The sequence below is a fragment of the Amblyomma maculatum genome, chromosome 1 (genome assembly GCF_055883805.1).
Source record: "Amblyomma maculatum isolate TAMU_Amacu chromosome 1, ASM5588380v1, whole genome shotgun sequence".
Taxonomy (NCBI): domain Eukaryota; kingdom Metazoa; phylum Arthropoda; class Arachnida; order Ixodida; family Ixodidae; genus Amblyomma; species Amblyomma maculatum.
The window spans coordinates 183,674,976-183,694,700 of NC_139344.1; the positions used below are offsets into that span (position 1 = coordinate 183,674,976).

Here is a 19,725-nt window from a genome sequence, read left to right on the forward strand (position 1 = left end):
GGAAAAGCAAAGATTTAATCTCGGTGCACTAAAAAACACACACACAAAAGGAAACGGCTTATCTTGCCAAGATTGTCACTATGCCGGCACAAGGTTCACTCGTCGTCGCTGTCAGACAACTCCTTGTCACTGCTGACGGACCAAAGCATCTCATCCTCGGTGCCGTCCATGGCATTCGATATGCCACATTTTTTAAAGGCCTTGATGACCATGGCAGACGGTATCGTGCACCACGCATCTTTCGCCCATCCAGTGAACTCTTGCAGCGAGGCACGCTTCATTCTGTTGCTGGGAGTGAATTCATGGCAGCCACTCACAAGCCATTCGGTGTAGAGCGCCCGAATCCTATCTTTCACTGGCTTGTTCAAGCAAACATCGAGCGGCTGGAGCTGCGATGTCATGCCACCTGGTATCACGACAAGGTCGGTGTTGCACGCAGCGAGCTTGTCCTTGATGCGTTGGTCGAGATGGCACTTGAAAGCGTCGAGCACAAGCATCGCACGCAGGCCCAAACTGCCGCCGGGTCTCTTGCGCCAGACGTTATCGATCCAGTCGGCGACCAAGTCCGTTGTCATCCAACCTTTTTCATTGGCGCGCAAAATCACGCCACTCGGAAACACGATTCCTTTCGGGAGCGTCTTGCGCCTGAATATGAGATACGGGGGCAGCTTGTGTCCATCCGCGGTGCAACAAAGCATTGCGGTGACGCGTGTTTTTTCGTGGCCGGAAGACAACACGCGCACTTGCTTCGCCCCCTTCTTTTCAACGGTTGTGGTGGCAGGCATGTCAAAGTACAGCGGTGTCTGATCGGCATTTCCAATCTGGCCGAGGTGGTAGCCGTACTTGCGGCGCAAACTTAGAACGAACCGCTGAAAACTGTGCAGCTTTTCTTCGTACTCTTCAGGTAACTTCTGGCATATCCCTGTCCGCCTTCGAAGAGAAAAGCCTTTTCTCTCCATAAAATTAGACAGCCAGCACCTGCTCGCTTTAAAGTCGCTCCGCGTTAGCCCTGTTTGTAGGGCTAGCTGCATCGCCCGGACTTTGAGCAGGTTCGTCGTCACTGGCCGCTGCGCCGCTCGCTGCTCTAGAACATATTCTGCGAGCCGCTCTTCTATTTCGGTGAACCGGCCCTGCTTCGGTCCACTGAAACCTTTTCGTGTAGCCTTGTTGCCGAAAATCTTTTCCTTCTGCTTGCGCCAGTCCCGCACGCATGTCTCCGGAACTCCGAATGCGCGTGATGCGGCCCGATTTCCGTCCGTCTCTGCACACACGATGACTTTCCTTTTAAATGCGGCATCATGATGAACTCGACGAATCTTCGGCACGTCCATACTGGTCGGTCAATCGCAGAAAACGGGTAGGCTAACCAAAGCACATGTACCAAAGCACACGAAGGACGCTACTGCAGCTAGGCATAGACAGCTAGACCAGCTAGTAGGCTCGAAGTGCATACCAGGCAGCCATTTTGAAATGCCGATAGCGATATGATGTCGGAGATTTAGGGTCGTACTCGATTCTAACGCGCACCCAATTTTTGGACACGATATATCGGAAAAAAGGTGCGCGTTAGATTCGAGTAAATACGGTAATCATCGCACCACCAATATTATCACCGCGAGAGTCGTCTGCCAGTAGTAACAAGCGCCGTCTTTGGATTACTACTGAACCTAGCTGGCCTCGTGTGCACACGCTATCAGGCGGCGAAGTGTGCTCGTGTAGATCATCATCATCAGCATAGGCTATGCTCGTCTTTTTTTTTTTTTTTACATTCATTACAGTGGCTAGAATACTATCTCCTCCATGATGCTCGTAGTCGTCGCCATTTTGCTAGGTGTCTCCGCGTCCAGTTGTTATTGTTCCTTTGTTTCGTCCGTGCTACTTGCTTTGTTTCACCGCCTATCGTGTTATTGGTGCTGTATAGCGATGGGGCGGTACGAAAGTTATACAGCTGCTTTTAAGCTGAAAGCTTTCAAGTACGCGCTACAGCATAGCAACCGCGCTGCCAGCAGGCACTTCTGCGTCAACAAATTCTGCGTAGTACGCTACTGGAGACAGCGATTGCAGTGTCGACACGGACTCGGGTCAAGTCTCTGATCAAGAGTAGGACTGTATGGTCTGCTGTGAGCATTATACCACGAAACGTGGAGAGTGATGATGAGGCTGCGTGTGGCAAATAAAGTGCTTTAGCGATTTGTGCTTTTAGCGACCCTGTACTTTTATTACAAGGGTAAGTTCTGCTTGCAAGTAATGTTTTGGTTATATTTACAATAGCTGGCCTAAAAATCCCTATTCACATATATTTAAATTTGCTTTTAGCACTCCAAAACATTTTCTCAGAAATTTTCCCTACATAATTATCCCACCCCCCAACTTAGCATCAATTTTCCGCGAAAAAAAGTGCGAGCATTATGCGAGTAAATACGGTACTACCATATCTTTTTTTTTAAGTTCTCAGTGGCAAACGCGGGAGGTGGGTTCTTATGCAAGTAAAATAGTATGCGTACATGAAGCCTGCACAAAAGATAGCCGCACCCAAGGTAGCCGCTCTGGCGGGGGTGATGCGTACACACAATTAATCTAGTTCACTGTAATATGAGAGCCTCTTTGTTAGTCCCTGGATCAGCTGATCTAGAGACTTGTATTAACTCTATTGGCTGTTGTCTCAGTTTGCAAACATTTATACCAGTGGTGGCATCTGGCGGTGGCTTTGAGTACTAGGCACTGCAGACTCTTCACGGACGCGGAGAAAAATCATGTGTTCGGGTCTGTTTGCTATCACTCATTATGTGCTCCTGATATACAAAATAACATCCGGCGTTCTTGTTACCGTTATTATTGCTATAATTTCTTGCGTATTTCCTGCATTCATATTTACAAGTTCGCAGCAGTGTTCCACAAAACTGTTACTTCATTTGGGCAGCTAAAACATAGCAACCTCGACGTAACGAAATTCTCGATTTAATTAAATTTTCGGCTGCAAGCAGGACTTCGTTATATTGAGGTTCGACTGTATAATCTTCGAAAAATGAACTGTTTCACGATTGTTTGGTTTTCAAAGGTCGCGTCCCTTCATAAGGGGCGTCCCCCCATGAGGGGGTGTCAGGGGGACACCCTTCTTTGCCTCACTTGTGCGTTTTCTCATGCTCATTTCAAAACTGTAAACTTTTTTATCTAATGCAGATAACATGGTCAGTAAACATAACACCTTGAGAAGATTTTGATTTTTAAAATGATCTAGAATCACGAAGGACTGCCTTAAAGCCAGGGGTGGAAGTGCTGCTCCATTTGCTCCATTCTGCTCCATCTTGCTCCAGAATGCAATATTGCTCCAAAACTGCTCCAAACTGGCTGCCTCGACGTTTTACCATCAAATTTAGTGGGGCACGGTTTCGCGGCACAGTAGGCAGTTAATGGTATTTCTCGCAGAAAACTTGATTTGATGCATTCAATTAAGTGACTAAGCACAGCAGAGCGGTGGCTTGTTGTAAGATGCGTGTGCATGCTATAGGTGCCGCCATAGTCGAAACGATGGCAGCATACTGGTGGCAGAGTTATAATGCACCTGGCATTGGGCCACATACATATCAAATTATCATAGCCTTGAAAAGCATAGATTGTAATTGTTTTTTGCACATAAATTTAAAACAAGCCACAAGTGATTAGAGGGAATTTATTGCAACAAAAATGTTCTATGCACTTAACATAGCACCTTCTCCCAACCTTTTGAATCACCGGTGGTGAGAGAAAAGAGCAAGGGGCGAACCAGTCATGTAGACTATATCGCGTCGTTAGGAAACTTGTCTGGCAGCTTGGAACTGCGCGAGTTGCTTTATTGGTTGTGTTGTGAAAACAAGCATGATTTTTGCCATCTAGCTTCTTTGCTAGTAATAAGCATGGCAAGCCTACATGTACATCACAGACAAAACATTCTTGAATCATTATGGTGATGACGCCACAAAGGTGCTAAACACTAGGAATGCTCTAAAGAGTATTGGAAATCCACACAGGGCCCATCACCAATGTGTTAAAACTCTAATGTTGCTCAAGCAAAAACATAAGCACGAGCAGAAGGCCGTGAAGTATAGAATGCGAAGGAAGAATGTGAAGTGGTGTCTATCCTCCTTAAGGGCACTACTGACCAGTGCCCAGGTATTTATCAGCATATACACAAGATAGAAAGCAGGAATGTACTGTTCATTGATGTCAGAATACTGGTGGTGCTTGAGTAAACCAGGGTGGTAGATTGCACGTTCAAATCTGTCTGGTCAAAGTAGTGAAAATCTTTTAGTAAATCTCATTGTTCCTTTATGAAGTGTCATCATCATCAGCCTGACTATACCCACTGCAGGGCGAAGGCCTCTCCCATATTTCTCCACTTAACCCGGTTCTGTGCTAGCTGCATCCACTTGACCCCTGCGAACTTCTTAATCTCATCCGCCCACCTAACTTTCTGCCGCCCCCTGCTACGCTTTCCTTCCCTTAGAATCCAGTTTGTTACCCTAAGCGACCATCGGTTATCCTCTCTTCGCACTACATGTCCTGCCCATGTCCATTTCTTCTTCTTAATTCCTACTAGAATGTCGGTAACTTGAGTTATTTCTCTGACCCACTCTGCACGCTTTCTATCTCTTAATGTTACCCCTACCATTTTTTCGTTCCATAGCCCTCTGGGTTGTCCTCAACTTAAGTAGAACTCTCTTGGTTAGACTCCACGTTTCAGCCCCATAGGTGAGTACAGGCAAGATGCAACTGTTGTATACTTTCCTCTTGAGCGATACCGGTAAGCTGCTAGTCATAATCTGCGAGTGCTTGCCAAATGCGCTCCATGCCAATCTTATTCTTCTTGTTATTTCCTTTTCATGGTCCGGATCTGCGGTTACTACCTGTCCTAAGTAGACATATTCGCCTAATACTTCCAGTGCTTCGCTACCCAACATAAACTGCTGTTCCTTCTCGAGGCTGTTGAACATTACCTTAGTCTTCTGCATATTGATTTTCAAGCCTACCTTTCTACTTTTCCTGTCTAGGTCATCAATCATTATTTGTAGTTCATCTCCCAAGTTGCTTAGCAAGGCAATGTCATCAGCAAATCGCAGATTACTGAGGTATTCTCCATCTATCCTTATCCCTAACTGCTCCCATTCCAAGTCTGAATACTTTCTCTAAGCAAGCTGTGAATAGTACTGGGGAGATTGTGCCTCCTTGCCTAACACCTTTCTTTATGGGAATTTTGTTACTTTCTTTATGCAGAACTATGGTTGCTGTGCAGCCACTGTATATATCTTCCAGCACTTTCACGTACGGCTCGTCTACCCCCTGATTTCGCAATGCCTGCGTCACCGCCGAGGTTTCAACCGAGTCAAATGCTTTTTCGTAATCAATGAATGCTATGTATAAGGGCTGGTTATATTCCGAGCATTTTTCTGTCACCTGATTGATGGTATGGATATGATCGATAGTAGAGTACCGTTTCCGAAACCCTGCTTGATCCTTTGCTTGATTGAAGTCTAACGTTGTCCTTATTCTATTAGCGATTACCTTAGTAAATACCTTATACGTAACAGACAGTAAGCTGATTGGTCTGTAATTTTTAAGGTCCTTAGAGTCCCCTTTCTTATGAATGAGGATAATGTTTGCATTCTTCCATGGTTCCGGTACCGTCGATGACACCAGGCACTGCGTATACAAGGTGGCCAGTTTTTCTAACACGATATCCCCCCCCGTCCTTCAGCAAATTCGTAGTTATCTGATCCTCTCCAGCTGATTTCCCCCTTTTCATAGTTTCTAATGCTTTCTTGACCTCGTCCTTCGTCACTGGTGGAATGTCTGAATGTTTTTCCCTACCACCAATCTCATTACGGTCCTGACTACTTTGGCTACTGTAGAGATTTGTATAGAAACTCCTCTGCTACTTTGACTGTCTTATCCATATTCGTGATGACGTTGCCCGCCTTGTCCCTTATCGCATACATCTGGTTTTTGCCTATGCCCAATTTCTTCTTTACCGCTTTAAGGCTTCCCCCGTTCTTTACAGCATGCTCAATTTTTCCCATGTTATACTTCCTTATATCGGCCACCTTGCGCTTATTGATTAGCTTTGGTATCTCGGCCAATTCGATCCGGTCTGTTGGATTGGAAGCTTTCATTCTCTGGCGTTTCTTAATCAAATCTTTCGTCTCCTTAGACAGCTTACTGGTATCCTCTCTAACTGTCCTACCGCCTACTTCTACCGCGCACTCAGTAATGATATGTCTGAAATTATTGTTCCTTGCTTCTAGGGTAATGTCGCCATCCTCGGTTAGAGCTGAATACCTATTCTGTAGCGAGATCCTGAACTCTTCTGCCCTCCCCCTCACCGCTAATTCGTTGATGGGTTTCTTTCTTACTAATCTGTTGCGTTCCTTCTTCAGATTTAGGCTAATTCGGGACCTCACCATCCTGTGGTCACTGCATCGCACTTTCCCGATTACTTCTACATCTTGCATAATGGCGGGGGTTGAACACATTATGAAATCCATTTCATTTTTAGTCTCCCTGTTCTGACTTTTCCATGTCCATTTCCGGTTCTTCCGTTTGCTGAAGAAGGTATTCATGATTCGTAAGTTATTGTGCTCTGCAAACTCAACTAGTAACTCCCCTCTGCTATTCCTAGAACCAATGCCATAGTCACCTACTGCCTTTTCTCCTGCCTGCTTTTTCCCTACCTTGGCATTGAAGTCGCCCATTAGTACAGTATACTGCTTCTTTACTTTTTGCATTGCCGATTCTACATCTTCGTAGAAGCTTTCAACTGCCTGGTCATCATAACTACATGTAGGTGCATAGGCCTGTACAACCTTCAGTTTATACTGCTTATTAAGCCTAATTACGATGCCTGCCACCCTCTCATTAATACTATAGAATTCATCGATATTACCCGCTATATACTTATTGACAAGGAAACCTACTCCTAGTTCTCGCCTCTCCGGTAAACCTCGATAACACAGTACATGCCCATCCTTCAGTACAGTATATGCCTCTTTCGGCCTCCTAACCTCACTAAGCCCTATGACATCCCATTTCATACCTTCTAGTTCCTGTAAGAGCACTGCTAAACTAGCTTTACTAGCTAGGGTTCTAGCATTAAACGTTGCCAGGGTCTGTTTCCAATGGCAGCCTGTCCAGCGGAGCCAGGCTTTCTTAGCACCCCCTGCCGCGTCACAGGTCTGACCGCCGCCGTGGTCAGTTGTTCCGCAGCCGCTGGTGACTGAGGGCCGGGGTTTTGTGGAGCTTATCATATGAGAGGTTGCGGCCAATTACTGCACCAGGGTGGCCAACTCCTGTTCTGGTGAGGGAGTGCGTTGCCGGAGGTGTTCACCGGCATCAGGTCGCACCCCAAACCTGTTTATGCAATTCCATCGACACGCGGATTTTTTTTTTCTTTTTTAATCCGGTGGAGAATTGCGCAGCACCGGGATTTGAACCCCGATCCTCTTGCATGCGAGGCGGATGTTCTACTGCTATGCCACCGCTGCAGCGGCCTAATATATAACTGCATCCATATGACATACGTGTAGCGCAAAAGGACAATCGAGGGACACAGAAAAGGTACACAACGCAGGTGCTGTCTGTAGCGCCTGATTGTGTACACTCTTTGTGCTACACACTGTCATGGAGCACCGTTACCGACTCGCCCAAGTTTCCATCCTTGTGAATATAACTGTACGCTCTAAAAATATTCCTCGCCAACAAAAGCAGTTGCCGTTTACCTTCCGTCATTTCTATCGATGCTTCGTTCCCATTATACAGAATGCGTACTTACGTAGCATCAGATAGCGCAGTAATATGTACGCTCCTTGTTCTAGCAGTAGCCCCGTTTGCCAAAAAAGCAAGTCTTCTCTGTGCACCACCGCTTTCTCTTTGGCCTCTGCAGTTTAGTGACAGGCACTGGGGAAAAAACAATCGGGAACCGCGCTTCACCACTTGCGACTCAGTTAAAAAAGAAGGGATACAGGCGAGCACAGAACGCGCGCACAAAACGCGAAAAAAAACCCGATGCAATCGTCGCCGAGCAGGTAGAAGTGCGGAACGACTCGCATGAGCAAACACCTACACCGTAAATAAACTGCTGCACCTTCGTGAAAGCAAAAGACGCGCAGAAGCAGGTTTAACACGCACGCACAACACCAACAGATTGCCGTATTCTGAAGCGAGAAAATTGCGTCGTCTGCTCAGGTGGTACCCTCCCGACAAGCAGCGCCCTCTGCCGCTAACGATTGGCTTTCACTGCAAACAGCGCCATCCTCGCCCATAGGGAAGCGCGGGCGCTCGTCACACTAGCCTGTATATTCTAGGCACTGTAGTACTAGTACGGGGTGGTGGTTAGCTTAACTGTTCGTGCGTGTCCGTTTGCTCTGTCGCTCTGCCTCATGCCAGCACCGTTGTTATGAAAACTCAATCGGTATCATGAGTGACAGTTCGATTTATCGGCGAAGTGTGCGCGATGCGGACAGAGACCTGTACGAAACAAAACTTTGATACCGACCCGTGTGCAGCCGATATGCGCCACTGCACGGTAAGCGTTGGCCTGTGCACACGCGTAAATATGTGCGACATTCATGAATTCCTTGTCCTATGAACGAGCTTTGTCACAAGAAACCAATCGCAAGCCTACTGACCACTCGAAGAACGCAACTACGTTACAAGCGGCTGGGTTAAGAGCCGCGGTTGAAGCAGACGAACTCGCTCTTTGTGCAATTACGTGCGTGCCGTCCATCGTTTATACCAACTAAACCGCTGAGTTTTTGTAGCTGCTATTCTGCATAGAAATGCCGTTTGATAGTCAGGATCTTTTATACAAAACTTGTTTGATGTACTTGCCTCAATCGATCAGAAAAAGTCAGATGTTTGCATCGTCTGTGACTGTAATGAAGCAAAAGAAACCACTGCCACAAGCCACAGGGATGACACCGGTGGCGCCACCTCGTTGCCTTGCGGGCTCGAAATAACTTTTTGCAACAAAACTCTTTAAATACAGCACAGTTTTGGCCAAGCTAAACTTGATCTGTTATTAGAGATAAATAGGCTTATCAAGTTCTTTAAACCTTCTGCAAAACAACTCTGCCTGCCTATGTTCATTCGCCGAATCTGCATGCGGTCTGCTTTGATTAGCAGCCGACACAGACGATGCGAACAACCGACTTCTTCTGATCGAATGAGGCAAGTACGGCAAACACAAAGTTTAGCGAGCCCTCTTTGAAGGATTTTATTGCAGCAAAACATGACGAGGAGATGTTGGCAGCGCGCTGCACGCATGCGCATGACTGGAAGCGATGCATTGCCGCGCTGCTCTTTTACCGGGAATGTGTCTTCCGAGTGCGTGAAGAATAGTCGTGCCCGGATTATTCCATTTGCTGCTACATGTTACTAAATAAAAAGGAATCGGTTGGATATTTTTGCATTACGGGAATAGAAATTTGCTGTTATTGAAAGCATTTGACCTTAGAAACATACTCCAAAATGTAATTCGAATGCTCTAAAACTCATTTTACTGCTTCAAAATGTCTTACTGCTCCCTGAGCTACTCTAGAACGCTTGAGCCTGTTTCCACCCCTGTAAAGCATAAATGAGCATTCTAGGATGATTTGGAAGACAGTTCTGGTGCTTGTGAAACTTGCCAAAGAAAAAACTCATTTCAGTTACCGGGACAAATGATTTATTTTAATAATTTTGGCAAACAAACAGTGGTTAAAAAGCAGTGTTATTGCAGAACTTGTGAGTTTATCTTTCTGGCAAAAAAAAAATATATATATTTATGGTGACAGTTGCTATAGAAGTTGAGATCTCGCTCCTCCAAAATAGTGTGTCCAAAATTTTGAAAAATGTAGGAAAAAAAAAAAAATTGACATACCTTTGTATTATCAAGGCTAACAACGATCCGATAAAATGAGTTATGACTGATTTTTTTTGTGAATGCACTGTTTCCCATCGAGATAATTACAGAAGGAAATTTATTTCGACAAGGTTTGCGATTCTGCATGCCGCGCGTGGCGCCGTTTCGCAACCGTCGCGCCACTAACTTTTCCGTGTGCTTGATCTGTCGCACCCATGAAAACTGCTTAGGTATCACTCTTTCATCTGCATCATCATGATTATGATGCTTGTATGTGGCCAGAATTGCCTCGAGGAAATCGTTCACTGTTCTATCTCATGCCGAGCACCACTGGCTACGCCCTTATCGGCCCATCACGGATTGTCGGTGCTTCGTCACTGATTGCGGATAACAGGATGCCCCATTGCCCTGTCATTGGCATGCCTCTTATGTCTACCTTTCTTCGCTTTTTAGGCCAGTATGACGCTCGAGCCTTAATTTTACGCCGTGTTCGTGATGGTGAAATGTTGCTAAACCAGCTAGCTAGGCCGAGCTATGTGACCTTTTCAAAATGGCGCCAGGCCACAAGCAGTCGACGCCGGCAGCCAACCAAAAGTCATTTGTGTCAAATGCTTTCGGAGCCCAACAGCAGCATGTGTTTCGCGCAATTTTGTCCCTTTCTTTCCCGCTTTGGGTGTTTGCTCACAGACTCCAATCGTGACATGGGAATAGCCTGAATCATGATCTTTCGAACAAGACCAAAATACCGGTGGAGCACGTATTTCTCTATCTGTGGCCGATCAAAACTCGACACGATTTGACCTCAATTTAAAAAGTTCAAGCTTCAGATTTGCAACTTTGGAACGCTGTAACATGCGAAATAGGTGGTATTATTCAACCGAAATTTGCAGATAGTTGTGGAAACATCTCAGGACCGCAAAAATGAAATAAAAAATCCGGTCTTTAGATTGATTTTCGGCCAGAAAGAGTCGTGTCCCCCCTTAAGGAGTGCTATTGTGATGCAGAATTGAAGGTTGTCAACATCAAAGGGAGGTCTCCTTTTTAATATAGTTAATTGTTAATGTGGCAGGAAATTTTAAACATAAAAAATATACATCTGATATCTCGTTCAGTTGTCTTTGAAAAAATGAAATGACTTGATTATTTTATGGGAAGGTCTTTCACTAATGCTAAATGAGTGCCGGTATGCAGATTAGAAATGTAGACCTCTAGGTTGTAAGGTTTTGACAGACTTGCATAATGTTCTTTTTGCATTACAATCCACATGCACAGAGCACACTGTTTTTTAAATACAAGTCGGGGAACAAAATATAGTCATCCCCGAAAAAAGCGAATCATTGTAAAGAGCACTGAACATTTACTTTATTACCGATATAAACAGCCATAATATGACTTAAGGGGGGACACGGGTCTTTCGGACCAAAAAATCGCAAAAAAATTACTTTTTAGAAAATGTGATTTGCGAAATCAGTAGCTCGTCATCTACCTATCTGCTAAGTTTTTCATCTCTAGGGTCGGTATTTTAGTCACAGTGCCAATTTATATAATCGATGTCGCCCAAATTTGGGCCAAAAACGACCCCCGGAACAACCATTTTGTGCGCGGCACCATTGCCATCTTGGTCTCATTCGTAAGAGCCGCCTTTCGTCTTCAAATTGCCGCCTCTGCTGTTTACATTCGCCCATTGGTCGCATAAAAAATAGCAAAAAAGAAAACGTGGCATTTGCAATCCCACTGGCTTTCGGGGTGCACGTGACGATAAGGCGTCACCGCATTGGTGGAGTTGGCTGACGGCGTCTGCTCGGCGCGCCCGAGCCGCGGGGAGATGGCGGAGACGTGACGTCGGCCGCGCTTAGTTCTGAACCGCGAGGTGCGTTCACGGCCAGAATTTGTGAAAAAAGTGAAAAAAAAACAGTTGATTAATCATCTCAAGTGATGCCCTGCCCTGGCTGTGCGCGCTCAGGCCGACGAAAGTCATGCGCCGAACGACCGTGTGTACAATCCTGAAGTAGGCCTAGCGTGTTCCCCAGCATGGGAGACTGCTACTGCCAGCGGTCGCACCCGCTGCGACAGTGATATCGCAGGCTGCAGATGAGCAGAAAGATAAGCTCAAAACAGAAAAAGCAACTAAAGCAGAAAGATAAGCTCAAAACAGAAAAAGCAACTCCAGCAACGAAGCGTAGACTGATTGTTTTCGTGACGATGACTGGCAGCGCGGCGGGCAGTCCGCTTGGCAAGGCGAAGTTCACGATCATCAGATCTAAACAGTTTGCCGAGATTGGCGAAGCGTAAAACATACGGCGGTGATATTGGCATTTAAAAAAGTGAATGGGGATAAGAAATCGCCGTCAAACTCATTCTCCAATGCGTAAACTGCGGGACACGTCTTCTTAGAGCTCGTCGCGCGTTTGCGCCGATTGGACCTCGTTCATAGTCCTTAGTGAATGCACTTGTATCCAGTGCAGTGCAGAGCACTGGGAGGCAGCAAACAGCTCCAAATTACATTTTTTTTTCTGCAATAAACGTTCCTCACTGCAGTCTTGATGCGAAGACGTAGCAAAACGACGTGCAGTCTTTGTCAAAAGTGTAAAGCCCAGGGAATCTGCTTCTGGGCCATGGCGTGCGGCCTGTAATGCATTTCCAATGTTCCCAGTTTCTTGGTGGTAAGAAGGTTTTTTGTCCTACCCTCTCCGATGGAAAGGAACTCACTAGTTCTAAATTAGCGCCACTACGTGGCTCAGAAGCAGATCCCCTGGGCTTTACACTTTTGACACAGACTGTACGGTTAAAAAAAAAAAAAAAAATGTCGCTGTCTGCATGTGACTCGCGCAGCCGAGAAAGTGACAACTGAATGTGCTGCAACTGCAAATCAAAATGAAAGAGGCGACACTTGGACGTTGGAAAGCAAAGAGACTACATTCCTGGAGATTTCTAGCCATTTTAAATTGTAAATGTGTGCATTGCACTAGTGAATGTCTGTTAAATAATCCAGTTTCTTTTTTGCTCTTTTCTCAAAACATGCATTGTTGACCACTTGCAGTTTTGTGGCCTTAATATCTCGACACCTATTGCAGATAGAGTAATAATAAGGGCAAGAGCGGAGAGGAACGTACACAGCAAACCGAGGGTCAGCGTAAGAAAGACCCTGAAAGGGGGGAACCAGGAGACATGGGTGCAGCGGAAGTGCCGCCGCAGTCGGGAAAACAGCAACATGTGGTTGCAATAAATTCTGCTGAAAGTGAACAGAGAGGCGGTAAAAGCGTAAGAAAGAAATGACAGGAAGAAAGACAAGTGCCTACAGTGGCGGTGGGAACTGAAGTTTTCTTTCCCAAAGCGCAATGTGTGTTCCCTGAAGCCGTTAACGCTTTTCGGTGAGAGTTAACACACAAAGTAGAGCCACAAAAGTAAGGCGACGTACGAACAAGCAACCGGGACCGGGCGTCCCGTCCTGGACACGCTTCCCTCTCATGCTCTTGGTTTTCGTCCCTGTTGAGCTGCGGAACTGCCAAACTTTGCACACTGGGCGGTCCGCATGTCGGCTTCGCTTTGAGTCAACGATGCGGCCTTGACAAGGTATGAGCTCTTCGTAGTCGGCTAGCCGTCGTTCTAAACTGTGCTTCAGCTTGCAGTGTTTGTTTTATAAGAACACATAAAAACTGCGCCAAGAAGATGGGATGTTCGATAGCCCTCTGCATAGCAGCTTGCCAACTTGACTCCCTTGCTTCCTTACAGAAACAGTACAAGGCAAAAAAAGAGAATCAGAAGAACGGAAAGACAGGGAGGTTAACTAGGCAAAAAAGTGCAAAGCATCAGGAGCCTGTAACCCTCAACTTGAGTCTGGCTTTTGGCATGGCGGGAGTTAAATGCAAAAGAACACAGCTGAACGTAGGTGTGAAGAAATCTGTGAATACAAGCGACAAAAGCCATCTCAGTCAATCCAAGCCGCGAGGGACTAGTATCGACAGCTCACCTGTTTCTTCGCCTCAGGAGACTCTCAAGCAGCTACTTAGCGGCTACTTTGCTCAGTGAAGAGGCCATTTTGGAAGTGGCGGTGAGTAGAGAATCAGACGCTGATTTATCGGCCAGTGAGAAGTTCGTGCTCGAAAGTTCGACCAGCACAAAGCCCAACATCATGGGTGTCATGGTAAGCGAGACGCTTCAGACTGCACTACGATTTTTCGAAGACAATGACAAGGATAATGGACTCAAAATTGCCGGTGTTCTCTGAAATTTTGAGTACAGTGCACACCGTTATGTACAAAAGCAGTCGTTAATTGCAATTCTTTTTTTTTTTTTATTCATGACTTGTTAATATGGATGGCTCGCTTTATGGACAGTTTTGGTCGGAAACCAAAGTGTCCATATTAACGAGGCACGACTGTATACGACCACAGTTTGTCGAAATTTCGAACATAGTAACCGGGAAATCGTGTTACCAGGTGACAATACGGGGAGAAAATTAGTGCAAATCTATGGGAGATGTTTTACTGGCCGTGATTTTTGAACATATGAAAATGAAAAGCATATGAGCCGGGAACGTATCAACAAGGTTCTATATTTCAACACCAAGGCATTTTGATGGACAAAAATTGTCTGTGCATGTCAGTTTTCTCAAAAGTACTTTTTGACTTGACTGTCCTGCTTGCAGAAAGCGTAGCACAGCAATGGCTTGATGGATTTTCATGAGGTTTGTTGCATTATATTCATTGGTAAATTCTTTATGCAGTGACATTCCCATATATTTAAGGTATGGTCTCAATTTTTTACCTTTTAGCTATTTCGACATGGTGAAAATTAGTGCGTTATGCAAGCATGAATGTAATGTTATCTAAAAAAAAAAAAATCTGGCTGATAAAAAGATTCGGAGAATGTCACTGCATGAACTGTCCTTATGGCTGAACTTTAAAAGCAACTGCTGGCTCCTACCTTGTGTTTTTTGTCATGCCAGTTTTTGTGCAAGTTTGGTGTAACAGTGATGCATACAAAAATTTCTGATGTGAAAACTACTTGAGCTACTTTAGTGAAACCTTGTGTTTATTTATTCAATGCACTTTTTAATAAGTGTGCCAAGTTTATTGGTCTACTCCAAAAACTAAGGAATTTCAGCTTACATCCCCACCTCTCCTCTTAAACATTGTGCAAGTTTATTAACCTGATCGCTGTCGGGCATTTCTGGCCGTGATGCACCCCCCAGTATCGGCTTGGTTTCGGGGAATGACCATAGCAATTTATTTTTGATTATGATTGCTATACAAATAATATAGTCATTGGAATATGCGCATTTCAGTGTTCTGCAGGTATTGTTAATTAACATCATCATCATCACTAGCCTGATTATAAATGAGAATAATATACGAAAAAACTTCTTGAGAGTCCAATTCCGAGCTTGGCTCGTATTTATAATGAAAAGAGCCATCGCTCCAGTCTGCAGTCGAAGGTCTCGCGCGGACGGCCATCTGAAAGTAACCGCTTGGAGGGCGGCCCGCACAACGGAGAGAAATGGCGCGTTGTGAAATCAAGATGACGGAGGGGGGTGGAAAGAGGCTAAAACAACCTCCTTTGCTGCTGCTAGCCGCAAGCAAGGGCGCGGCAAGAGAGAGCGAAAGCAGCGATCGAGTCATGCGTCGACCTATTGGAGAGGCAACAGCGCGAGCCCCTGAATGGGACGCATCATAGCAGACACGCCAACAGGATAAAAATAAAAACCTGCAAACCTGCGGCAGATGGCAAAACAACCCTTGAACCCATAAATGCATGCACGCACCACGAAACGCACGAGCGTGGAGCGACCGCGCCCCTCAGCAAAGAAGGTGGCGGCGGTGGGCACGGTTGCTCCATACTCTTCAGTATATATGCACCAACGGAATGCGGGGCGAAAATAGGAACTTGCAGAAAGATATTACAGATGGCACAGCCTATCCAAGTGCGCCAGCTTTGCTCTCAGGCGCGAAGTTTTGAATGCACGATAGAGAATGTACCGGTACGTTGGTGAAACTGTGAAGGGAAAGCATGAAAACATACCGGTACGTTCATGACAGCGAAAGGGTTAATATGGTGATACCATGTTACTGCACAATTTAAGGGGGAAGGTGGGGATGGAAGGTGAATTTGTTTTTGTTGTTGTATTCAGACATTTTGCTGTTGTATTCGATAGTCGATTGGTATATATGGTTTATTTTTAGATAGGGGCAATGGGAAATCCCAAGGATTTCATCGTGATAGCAACATATCATTATATTTAGTATTGTTATTAGTGGATTTTACTGTAGCACCATCATCATTGACCAAGTAGTCGTTCAAGACCAATTTGAGCCAAACCAAAGTAGCTGTGGCTGGCTGCGTAAAAAAATGCCATGCTGGTTTTTGTCAGGTGGCAACGTGGTGGCCGTTTCTTATAGGTGGCAGCACGCAGCCACTGAAGCTTTAATATATGTAGAGTTTTGCTGGCTCGGGCCAATCGGTTGGCTGAAAATGGCTTTGGGAAAACCTGCTAGAGTGGTTCTTCTGCTTAAGTGATACGATTTTTAGATGCTGCAAAGTGAGCACAAAGAAACAGGCTTCAAAAAGGCCGCTGAAGAGGGTAGCGATTGACTGCCTGGTTCATCCGTGGCGTGCGCATGAAGTTTGAGCAAAATTGACCCTTTCTGGGCCATTTCGTGACTCCCGTGGTGTTTTGAAAGTCGATTTTATTGAATTCAGCATTGTTATCCTGGGGCAGGTGCTTTAAGGTAGAAACGTTCTGAAAATATGTTGTTCTCAAAATTTCATTTTTTTTTTTTGGTCTGTAATTCGTGTCCCTTGTTAGAGCAAACAGCAAAATGTGATATTAAAGGACTATATTATAGATGCCAATAATTATGAAGAAGACTTGACAGGTAAAGCTGAAGAGTTTAATAGTTATTTTGAACCTGTATTCTTACAGTTCAAACCTCAGGCTTGTGGCCTACAAACTGTGAGGGATTTTACACAAATGAGTGAGATAGCCCTTTCAGAGCAGGGAATAATAAAATGACTACAAAAAGTGATAAGCTCTGCCCCCGATCCAGATCATATTTCAAATTATATTATGAAAAACTGTGCTGCGTCAATTGCCCCATTCTTGAAGATTGTTTTTCAGAAATCATTCGAACCAGTTGCTTTACCAGATGACCGGAAAACTGCTAATGTAGTTCCCGTTTACAAAAGCGGCGACAAAACAAAAACAAGGAACTACCGACCTATATCCCTCACCAGTGTTTCATGCAAGACACTAGAGCACATTATTTACTCTAACCTGATGACCCACCTCAAAGAAAACAATTTTTTCTGCCCAGCACAGCACGGTATTAGAAAGGGACTTTCTTGCGACACCCAATTGAGTTTTCTCATGATATAGCTACCTCGATTGATAATGGCAAACGGGTTGATTGTATTTTCCTTAGATTTCCAGAAGGCTTTCGATTCTGTAGCACATAATTTGTTATTAATAAAACTGTCTGCACTGAATATTCCTGCTGTGCTTTTACGATGGATTGAGGCATACCTTCGTAACCGAAAACAATGCGTTGTGCTAAACGGGAGGAGGTCATTACATAAAAATGTCCTGTCAGGTGTCCCCCAAGGATCTGTCTTGGGGCCACTTCTTTTTTTATATATATATATATATATATATATATATATATATATATATATATTTATCAACGATATAGGTGAACATGTCTCAAGTCATACGATTGTTGTCTGTACTGTGACATTTATTTAAATGGTCGTGCCCAATTACAAAGTGCCCTTGACACTATACAACTCTGATGCGAAAGGTGGAATATACTGAATTTTTCCAAATGCAAATGTGTCCACTTTAACGCCATATCCTGCATGTGACCTCTCTAAATGAAGAAAATCTGTCTGTAGTGTCAACATACAAGTACTTAAGTGTTCTATTTAGAAATGAGTTTTCTTGGAATGACCATATAAACTATATAGCAGCTAAAGCTGGCCATGCCCTTAACTTTCTGAAACGTAATTTCAAGCAAGCCCCCGCCAAGTTAACTTTACTTTTCAAACGTGCGCGCTATCTTGAAATATGGATGCTCCGCTTGGGACCTCGCAACAGAATCTTAACAGGTGAAACAGGTTTAAGGAAAGAAACATATATACTGTATCCAACTTGCAGGTCTGCTTGAGTTGATCACATCTTAAAGGTTCAAGAATACCAATGCCGAATCAATATATACAAATTTTAGTTTTATCCTAGAACAGTCAGATTGGAATGGTTTGCCAAGGGAGGTTGTCACCGTGTTGCCCTCTTCGTTTGACGATGCTCTTGCTGAGTTTTTGTTTAAGTAGATGTTCTATGTATCCACTTATTTATGTACTGTTCTCTATTACCGGTTTCTGTATATCCGCTTTTGGTGAGATAGGTTTTCAGTGTCTTAGTTTTAAAAATGGCATATGTTATGTCTTCTTCTACTGAAATATACTACCTGTACGACATTGCACTGTTTCCCCCTTACACTAATGTCCCTGTTAGGGCACTGTAGGTACCTGAATAAATAAATAAATAGACACCAAATTTTGGTGGCATAATTCTTCTTGTTAATGATGCATAAGTCATTCCTGTATATCGATCCGCACGCAGTTTTCGTGCCCCGCCGGGGTGGCACAGTGGTTAGGCCGCTCGACTACTGTGCCCAAGGACGCGGGATCTAATCCCGGCCTCGGCGGCCGCTTTTCGATGGAGGCGAAAAGCTAGGCGCCCGTGTGCTGTGCGATGTCAGTGCACGTTAAAGAACCCCAGGTGGTCGAAATTTCCGGAGTCCTTTACCACAGCGTCTTTCATAGCCTGAGTCGCTTTGGGACGTTAAACCCCAAAACCAAACTAAACCAAGCAGTTTTCGCTTACGACCGCTAAATAATTTATAATTGAATTTTCTTTTCTCACCAGTTTCGGTTTCGATATCCGATGGATGGCTGTGACATCACACTCATGTCTTCACGAGTGGCATGAAAAAACAGCGATATAATAGCTCATTCTTCACTTGTAATGATTCCTGTTCTTGTGGCAGACTGGCAACATTCAAGTGAATTCAAATGACACAGCAATGATTATATCGCTGTATTTTCATCCCTCGCGTGACCTAGACTGTGACGTCACAGCCATCGCTCTGCTGTTGAAACCAAAAGCGAAACAGGTGAGAAAAGAAATTTGATTATAAATTATTCAGCACTCGTAGGCGAATGTGATGTGGGGATGCGTGAACAGTAATGACCTAGGCAACATTACAATCAATGTGAACATAAAAATTCGATGTCTATAGTCCTTCAATTGTTTCATCTCCTCCTACTCCATAGCAGGTGCATTAAAGCCTGAAATCATGTTCTAATGGTTTCAGAAAAAAAGTACCTTGCTTTAAGTTAATTATGCCAACTGTCAAGTAATATACTCTCTTTATACATTTTGCAGGCCCCCCTCCTGGTATGAGGCCACCACCAAGGCAATGAGGGCAGGTATTCACAGGTCCCATTCTAAAAGTTAACTGTATATATTCATAAAAAAAACTCATTTCCCCTCCCATCTTGTCAGACAAATAAAAAGGCTGCACATCTATCACTTGAGTTGTTCTTAATCTGCGTAAATGTGTATTCCACACATCACATTCTTGTAGGTAGCACTGTGTTGTTCAAGCATGGCCTTTCTATCCTACAGTGGTAAGCTTTTTTGCTGTCTGGATTTTGGCAGCAATTTAATCCTTGCACAAAACTGCATCAAAACAGATTTATGTAGCTTTCATGAGTGTTGCTAAAATTTTAAATCGATTGCTAATGCTGATGGAGTTTGCGGCCGAGACTATGAGGGTGAGCAGAAAGTGACAGCA

General features: G+C 44.6%; 1 protein-coding gene across 1 annotated transcript in view; it reads left to right on the top strand.

Moving 5' to 3' along the window:
• Window positions 1-19,460, top strand: part of LOC146205083 (small nuclear ribonucleoprotein-associated protein B-like) — a 34,632-nt gene extending 15,172 nt beyond the window's left edge. Inside the window, exon 5 of the mRNA XM_084589769.1 lies at window positions 19,314-19,460. Coding sequence (XP_084445895.1) covers window positions 19,314-19,351 — 38 coding nt within the window. The 3' untranslated portion in view covers window positions 19,352-19,460. The remainder of the gene's footprint in view (window positions 1-19,313) is intronic.
• The last annotated feature ends 265 nt before the right edge of the window (window positions 19,461-19,725 follow it).